The sequence below is a fragment of the Protomyctophum parallelum genome (assembly GCF_964188405.1).
Source record: "Protomyctophum parallelum genome assembly, chromosome: 2".
Lineage (NCBI taxonomy): Eukaryota > Metazoa > Chordata > Actinopteri > Myctophiformes > Myctophidae > Protomyctophum > Protomyctophum parallelum.
This window is the reverse complement of record NC_139699.1, coordinates 22,439,479-22,448,758: the sequence shown is the minus strand read 5'-3', so window position 1 is coordinate 22,448,758 and position 9,280 is coordinate 22,439,479. Positions and strand designations below refer to the sequence as shown.

Here is a 9,280-nt window from a genome sequence, read left to right as displayed (position 1 = left end):
GAGAGTCAAGCAAGGACTTACACCTCCAGTCCAACCCTTGATGCTGAGTGCCAAGCAGGGACTGACCCCCCAGTCCTTGATGCTGAGTGCCAAGCAGGGACTGACCCCTCCAATCCAACCCTTGATGCTGAGTGCCAAGCAGGGACTGACCCCCCAATCCAACCCTTGATGCTGAGTGCCAACTGCCAAGCAGGGAGGGCACTGGGTCCCATTTTTTGGAGTCTTTGGGACATTGTGGTAACATGCTAGATTAGCTTTGGGATGGTTAAGAACAGGATGCCCTTTTAACACTAGGAAGGCTGAAAAAAAATCACTCCTACTCAGTCTGACTATATCGGCCCATTCGACCGCTCTCCCCCTTTATCCCCCCACCCCCGCACCACTCGTTCACACCTCTTCAGCTGGAGAAGTCATTGTTGCCTACACGCACTCACTTTTATTTATTTTTTCTTCCCTCTCTTATGAATACATTATTATACACCCAATGAAAATGTACACTTCACGGATTATATAGGCCATTTGGAATTAGAACAATCGGTAGAAAATTGGCCGAGAATAGCACAATAGCACATTAATTATTGCCTAAATGTAGGCTACGGACTTTTCTGAAAATGGTTAATCTGCAAGCTGCCCGACATTTCAACTTGATATGTTTCGTAGAGAGGGCATAGGCCTACACAAGCCAGAATTCCGTAGTTTACATGGTATTTTGAATTTTTTAAAATGAGCAAAAAATAAGCGAGTTATGTAAAGAGGGGTGGAGGGGAAAAGGCGATTATTTGGCACAATCAATCAAATATATATTAATTACATCGCGTAGCCTATAATGTTTCCCCCTCTATATAAAAATGACAATATATAACTCTAATGTCGTATTTCGTCGGGAGTCGTGTTAATATTTATTTACTCGTCATTGTCATGTTCACTCCAAATAAGCAAGTATTATGTAATAAATAAATTAATTTCGTGGCTTTTTGTTCTCTTTTCTCCAGGCGCATACCCGCATCGAGATGAGCTCTGCGACAGCCGTGCTGTGCTGTTTTCAATTAAATTACTTGCAGTATAATATTAATAAATACTACATCCTATATACATTGCTTGTCTGTCTAATCATTCAAATGTTTTTCTATATGCATATTGCATAGTTTATGTAAGCCTGAATTAAAGTCTGATTACTGAGGCTTTTTCCCCCGTCTCTCTCACAAACAACGAAGCCTATAAATATTGTCACCTTTATGCAAGTTCGTTTGATATTGTTTAATTCGATAACGATAGCGAATATGCAGCTATCCGTATAGGTGCCCTTTGTGTCAGTGTGCGCCTGCCCAACCCCTGGCCTCTGTAGAACCTGAATCCCCCCCCCCACCTCATTTCCCCTCACTGTATTTTACATTCCTGCTGTTGTCACCACGCGGTAAATAATGAATACTTTGTGTTAATTCAACCATGTTTATTTTTTCTTATTGTTCACAATATCAGAAAGCATGAAAGAAAGTAAATATAAAGCGAAATAAAATCAGGGAAAACACAAATCCAGTTTCTGTTGCTATACTTAGAGACACTTGACACATGTCATTGTAATTGTTCCCGTACATGTGCCACATGCCCGTTTGCCACATTTGTGGCAGCTGGATAGCGTCTTGTTTCCACATCTGTCAAGCTGACACTGCCGTCGCTTCTTGGGCGTGTCTGGTGTCTGTGGACCATCCTGTCTCCTCTTGGCAGTTTGCTGGTTCTGTGGTGTGGTAGGCAGCGGCTGCAGTGCGCTGCGCTGCTGGCGCCGAGGGGTGCGTGGTGGCATGACTGAGTCCTTTTCACCCATGTGTTCCTCGCGGAGCTGTAGTGCCAAGTCCTGTAGGAACTCTCTCCTGCTGAGCTGCGGTTTGTTCAAGCACTGTTTGTACAACACATAGGCATTGATGGCAGCCAGGTCCAGAATGTTGTAAAAGACAGCCATTGGCCAACGCCTGGTGCCAAGTCTGACGCTGTAGTTTCGTGCCATCTGATCCAAAATGTCCACTCCCCATTTCGTGTCATTATAGTCCGTTACAGACTCTGGTTTCGCTTTGGGGTCTTTACCAATCACGATCGAACGGTGCATGGTGCTTAGAATGCAAACGTTTTTGTTTGCTTTGCTTTGGTAAATCGTCAGTGTGGCACCATCACTTGTCATCAGTTGTGTGTGGAACAGCTGTTCTTTTCCACGTGCGGATGGAGGCAACTCTCGCCTCTGTCTGTTCACAGTTCCAAGTATCGTTGTGTTGTTTGCTAGGAGAGACTGCCCCAACTTCATCGAAGTGAAAAAGTTATCCATTGTGATGTTTCGGCCTCTGTCGAGGAATGGTGCTACCAGCCTCTGGACCACGTCTTGAGAGAGCGGCACGCCATCACTATATATACAAATGACAGGGAGAAGGTGTAATGGTTATTACAACGCAAAAATATATACATAATAGGCTTTGATGTAAAGACATTTTAAATGATTATTGATTATTAGAAAAGGAAAATAAATCACCTGCTGCGGTACTGGCCCTTTCCAAGGTATGGAAATCCATTCAGGAAGTATTTGCTGTCCAGGTCGGCAGCAATCCAGAACTTAATTCCAAACTTGTCTGGTTTATTGGCCATGTATTGCGTAAATCCACATCTTGCCTTGGATGGGAAGAGTTGCTCATCGACCGTGATGTTTCCTCCAGGCACATAGCAAGATATGCAGTTATCTGTGAACTGATTCCAAATGTCCGTTATTGCAGCAAACTTGTCTGTTTCTTTGCGTGCTTCTCTGGTGTCCTTGTCGTCAAATCGCAGGTATCGCATTATGGATTTGAAACGGTCACGAGACATTGTTTCGCTCACCGTCTCATTCCCCCATGCCCCTTTCGCCCACAGTTGATTCAATGGATAACCAGATGTCGACATCGCACGAATGAAAAACACGCTATCTGATGAATCTGAAGCTGGCGGGTAGTACTCTTCAGCCTGTTCCTCTCCTCCGACATTGTCATCTTCGCTGTCTATGTCGCCAAAAGCCGTCTGCCCGAGCAGAATGCTGGCTGCCTCCTCTGCTGTGTAGCGTCTTTCCCTCGGCTTATTTCTTCGAATCATGATCGTGAAATGACCTGTCCACACATTGCATGTGCCTTTATACACATTTTTTGCATCGAAGTTGTATAGGCTAATTTAAATGTCAATTGATTTTGATTGGGCTATATGACGAGGCCCCCCCCCCACCCCATTTCCCCTCACTGTATATGTATCTTTTCCCTTTTTGCTTCCTATATGATGAATTCCTGTTCTGTTATAGCGCATCATTATATCAAAACCAGGCCTATACTGAATGTATTACTTTTGTTTAAATCAACTGAACTAGACCAATAAAATAGTAGGCTAGTATTCCTCGACAGAGGCCGAAACATCACAATGGATAACTTTTTCACTTCGATGAAGTTGGGGCAGTCTCTCCTAGCAAACAACACAACGATACTTGGAACTGTGAACAGACAGAGGCGAGAGTTGCCTCCATCCGCACGTGGAAAAGAACAGCTGTTCCACACACAACTGATGACAAGTGATGGTGCCACACTGACGATTTACCAAAGCAAAGCAAACAAAAACGTTTGCATTCTAAGCACCATGCACCGTTCGATCGTGATTGGTAAAGACCCCAAAGCGAAACCAGAGTCTGTAACGGACTATAATGACACGAAATGGGGAGTGGACATTTTGGATCAGATGGCACGAAACTACAGCGTCAGACTTGGCACCAGGCGTTGGCCAATGGCTGTCTTTTACAACATTCTGGACCTGGCTGCCATCAATGCCTATGTGTTGTACAAACAGTGCTTGAACAAACCGCAGCTCAGCAGGAGAGAGTTCCTACAGGACTTGGCACTACAGCTCCGCGAGGAACACATGGGTGAAAAGGACTCAGTCATGCCACCACGCACCCCTCGGCGCCAGCAGCGCAGCGCACTGCAGCCGCTGCCTACCACACCACAGAACCAGCAAACTGCCAAGAGGAGACAGGATGGTCCACAGACACCAGACACGCCCAAGAAGCGACGGCAGTGTCAGCTTGACAGATGTGGAAACAAGACGCTATCCAGCTGCCACAAATGTGGCAAACGGGCATGTGGCACATGTACGGGAACAATTACAATGACATGTGTCAAGTGTCTCTAAGTATAGCAACAGAAACTGGATTTGTGTTTTCCCTGATTTTATTTCGCTTTATATTTACTTTCTTTCATGCTTTCTGATATTGTGAACAATAAGAAAAAATAAACATGGTTGAATTAACACAAAGTATTCATTATTTACCGCGTGGTGACAACAGCAGGAATGTAAAATACAGTGAGGGGAAATGAGGTGGGGGGGGGGATTCAGGTTCTACAGAGGCCAGGGGTTGGGCAGGCGCACACTGACACAAAGGGCACCTATACGGATAGCTGCATATTCGCTATCGTTATCGAATTAAACAATATCAAACGAACTTGCATAAAGGTGACAATATTTATAGGCTTCGTTGTTTGTGAGAGAGACGGGGGAAAAAGCCTCAGTAATCAGACTTTAATTCAGGCTTACATAAACTATGCAATATGCATATAGAAAAACATTTGAATGATTAGACAGACAAGCAATGTATATAGGATGTAGTATTTATTAATATTATACTGCAAGTAATTTAATTGAAAACAGCACAGCACGGCTGTCGCAGAGCTCATCTCGATGCGGGTATGCGCCTGGAGAAAAGAGAACAAAAAGCCACGAAATTAATTTATTTATTACATAATACTTGCTTATTTGGAGTGAACATGACAATGACGAGTAAATAAATATTAACACGACTCCCGACGAAATACGACATTAGAGTTATATATTGTCATTTTTATATAGAGGGGGAAACATTATAGGCTACGCGATGTAATTAATATATATTTGATTGATTGTGCCAAATAATCGCCTTTTCCCCTCCACCCCTCTTTACATAACTCGCTTATTTTTTGCTCATTTTAAAAAATTCAAAATACCATGTAAACTACGGAATTCTGGCTTGTGTAGGCCTATGCCCTCTCTACGAAACATATCAAGTTGAAATGTCGGGCAGCTTGCAGATTAACCATTTTCAGAAAAGTCCGTAGCCTACATTTAGGCAATAATTAATGTGCTATTGTGCTATTCTCGGCCAATTTTCTACCGATTGTTCTAATTCCAAATGGCCTATATAATCCGTGAAGTGTACATTTTCATTGGGTGTATAATAATGTATTCATAAGAGAGGGAAGAAAATAAAAATAAAAGTGAGTGCGTGTAGGCAACAATGACGTCTCCAGCTGAAGAGGTGTGAACGAGTGGTGCGGGGGTGGGGGGATAAAGGGGGAGAGCGGTCGAATGGGCCGATATAGTCAGACTGAGTAAGAGATATATGCCTAAAATCATATTTAGAAAAAGTTTCAAATGGGGAAAAAAACAGAGATGATTTCAATCGAATATTTAGACAAAGTCATGAAAGGGGAACTTTCTCTGGACTCCATGGGCTGAGAAAATAAACATTGAAATCTCAAATTCGGTCAGAACGGCTGCTCAGACTTCCTAGTGTTAACAGGACTGGATCTTCAGTGTCAAAAGACATTTTCAAAAATCACACCTCTCATTAGCAGGCAACAGTGCACTGTCTCTCTCTCTCTGTTTATGGCAAACAGCGCCCCTACTGGTACTCATTATACTGGTGCTCATTAACGTCACATAGATAGGTGAACAAACACAGACACACGGGTCACATAGACACTTGGAGTGGTTGCACCACTCAAAAATCGGCTACACGCTAAAACTGAAAGAAATATTGAACTAGACTTCAACAACAACACGTCACTGCTTTGACTTTGTAAACAACTGTGCCGTAGAGTTCCCCACTTTTACAGGAGATGTCTTTCCTAAAAACCTGTATGTATATAGAGGCATCAAAATGAGATTGCACTAAGTGATAATGACACCAAATACACGGATGAATTATACCATTGAAATATTCATCACTGGATGTTGTACCTACGTTGTTCTGGCGAGACGTGTGGCAGAGCCTGCCCACGCACCAGGCGACACGTAGATCCATCTCCACCACACACACCACAGTTATCCTCTCTGGCTCCGCTACCCAGCTGACGATCACAGCCCACCTCCTGGGAACAGCACACACACACACACACACGCAAATGCACGCACGCACGCAGGCACGCACGCACACACAGAGAGATTGGGATGTAGGAGTGAATAAAGTGTTACTTCCACGTGCTATGTCCTACCGGGGAACTCCCCCCGTCCCCCGTCCCCCCCGTCAGGTGAAAATAAGCAGCTTCGACTCCTCATGCATTGAAGGAAGCATGAGCTCAGTTCTGGGCTCTCCCCAGGTTGGCAGAGGGAGAGTAGCGCCCAGGACAAACAAAACCTATACTAGAATGCACACACACACACACGTACGTACGCACGCACGCACGCACGCACGCACGCACGCACGCACGCACGCACGCACGCACGCACGCACGCACGCGCCAGCAGGTCAAGGCATCCTCGACAGTCGACACCACTCTACTCTCAGGAAATTCTATTTATTTTCGTTTCTCTGTGTACACCACAGGTTTTCATGTTGCAACTTGCTGTGTGGTGTGTATTATATTATTAATCCTTGATTACATGGCTTGGTTGAATGCTTGATTATGTCAATCGCTGAATTCAGCGGTGTGTTATTTCTTCATAACAGACCGCTCCTCTCTGTAACTGCATAATCAAACCCTCTGAGCACCAGCTTGATTTACTGCTGTTTCCAACATGACAGCCATGTAAACACACACACACACACACACACACACACACACACACACACACACACACACACACACACACACACACACACACACACACACACACACACACACACAGACTTTGCCTCGGTGGTTAAACTCCCTCCGTCGGTGAATTATCTCCCGACAATGACCACCTAGCCAGATAGTATCCCTTACGTATACTAGAAGGAAGACTGGCCTCATTCTGTCAGTGCATGGTAACAACTACAATACCCATCAGTCCACTCATCAATCAATCATCATTTGTCAACCGCGGTCGAGATCATGGATCTCACAATGCCACGCCAGACTTCCCGGTCCTTCATTGCCATCCCCATGGCCGGGGGGCCACAGGCCGGGGGGCCACAGGCCGGGGGGCCACAGGCCGGGGAGCCACACACACACAGCTCAAGGAATAGAGATTAACCTGTGAGGACATGACATACCATGCACGGCACCGCCCTGCATGCTGCCACTCTGCTGTCTGCACGGCACCGCCCTGCATGCTGCCACTCTGCTGTCTGCACGGCACCGCCCTGCATGCTGCCACTCTGCTGTCTGCACGGCACCGCCCTGCATGCTGCCACTCTGCTGTCTGCACGCCCTGCATGCTGCCACTCTGCTGTCTGCACGCCCTGCATGCTGCCACTCTGCTGTCTGCACGCACTGCATGCTGCCACTCTGCTGTCTGCACGGCACCGCCCTGCATGCTGCCACTCTGCTGTCTGCACGCCCTGCATGCTGCCACTCTGCTGTCTGCACGCCCTGCATGCTGCCACTCTGCTGTCTGCACGCACTGCATGCTGCCACTCTGCTGTCTGCACGCACTGCATGCTGCCACTCTGCTGTCTGCACGCACTGCATGCTGCCACTCTGCTGTCTGCACGCACTGCATGCTGCCACTCTGCTGTCTGCACGCACTGCATGCTGCCACTCTGCTGTCTGCACGCACTGCATGCTGCCACTCTGCTGTCTGCACGCACTGCATGCTGCCACTCTGCTGTCTGCACGCACTGCATGCTGCCACTCTGCTGTCTGCACGCCCTGCATGCTGCCACTCTGCTGTCTGCACGCCCTGCATGCTGCCACTCTGCTGTCTGCACGCACTGCATGCTGCCACTCTGCTGTCTGCACGCACTGCATGCTGCCACTCTGCTGTCTGCACGCACTGCATGCTGCCACTCTGCTGTCTGCACGCACTGCATGCTGCCACTCTGCTGTCTGCACGCACTGCATGCTGCCACTCTGCTGTCTGCACGCCCTGCATGCTGCCACTCTGCTGTCTGCACGGCCTGCATGCTGCCACTCTGCTGTCTGCACGCACTGCATGCTGCCACTCTGCTGTCTGCACGCACTGCATGCTGCCACTCTGCTGTCTGCACGCACTGCATGCTGCCACTCTGCTGTCTGCACGCCCTGCATGCTGCCACTCTGCTGTCTGCACGCCCTGCATGCTGCCACTCTGCTGTCTGCACGGCACCGCCCTGCATGCTGCCACTCTGCTGTCTGCACGGCACACAGGAGCTCTCATAGCTAGAGCCGCCGTTAAGTCAGACGATATACTCAACTTCACGCTGGAATGCAAGGCCAGCGCGGACGGAGGCCCTCGATGAAACCAGCTATACGTAAACCCAATCCATCAACTTCACAACCATGAAGCTGTCCTTTCCATTACCAGACATTTAGCCTGCTGCTGCTGCTTGGGGTATAATAACCCCTTCAGGACGGGATGGGAACCCCTTTTGGTGTTTAAGCATTATGTTACACTTTGACTGAGAGACTGCCATTGGACTTTTTAGAATTTTGGTTTTTCTCATGTCATATGAAAGCAGGGAATCATAGCTTCAAATTGACATATTGGTTGTTCAGTTTGACCCACCAGTTTTGGAGATTTTGCAGAAAACAGCAAGTTGAGAAAACAGGCTTGAAATGTTCACTTATGTGGTCTCTAACATTACACCTAGCTACATGTAACATGTTTAAGCATTTATTTCATATTTAAATGTCGATTTCAGCTCTGACACTTATTTCAGACATGCTCTAGTATGTGAAGAGTCTGCCTTTCAGAGCGAAAGTGTTAACTCAAATCTTTGCTTCTGAGGGAGTCCCTGGAACAACATATTTTCAGATGGGGGTCCGTGGCCAAATACAGATAATTCTGGGGGTCCTTGACATGAAAAAGTGTAGCAGTCTATGACTTATACTGGATACTGGATCTCTTGTCCACTAGTCCCCTTCCTAGCATTTTAGTCTAGTTTTTAGCTGTTCACGATATTGTCAATACATTTAGTCTTGGTTTTAGTCATCATAGCTTAGTTTTCATTTCGTTTCCATTTCGTTTTCGTCAGTGAAAAAAGGTAGTCGACGAACATTTTTTGTTTTAGTCGACAAAAACAACACTGGGACTAATGACCGAAAGAATGGGTTGAGAAGTTCAGTCAAAC

General features: G+C 46.6%; 1 protein-coding gene across 6 annotated transcripts in view; it reads right to left on the bottom strand.

Annotated features, from left to right (window-relative positions):
- The window catches only part of adamtsl3 (ADAMTS-like 3), a 189,339-nt gene that overhangs the window by 77,625 nt on the left and 102,434 nt on the right, over positions 1-9,280 (bottom strand). For all 6 annotated transcript variants that reach the window (XM_083759131.1, XM_083759134.1, XM_083759129.1 and 3 more), the window contains exon 7: positions 6,050-6,176. In XM_083759131.1, the coding sequence (XP_083615257.1) occupies positions 6,050-6,176 (127 nt within the window). The remainder of the gene's footprint in view (positions 1-6,049; positions 6,177-9,280) is intronic.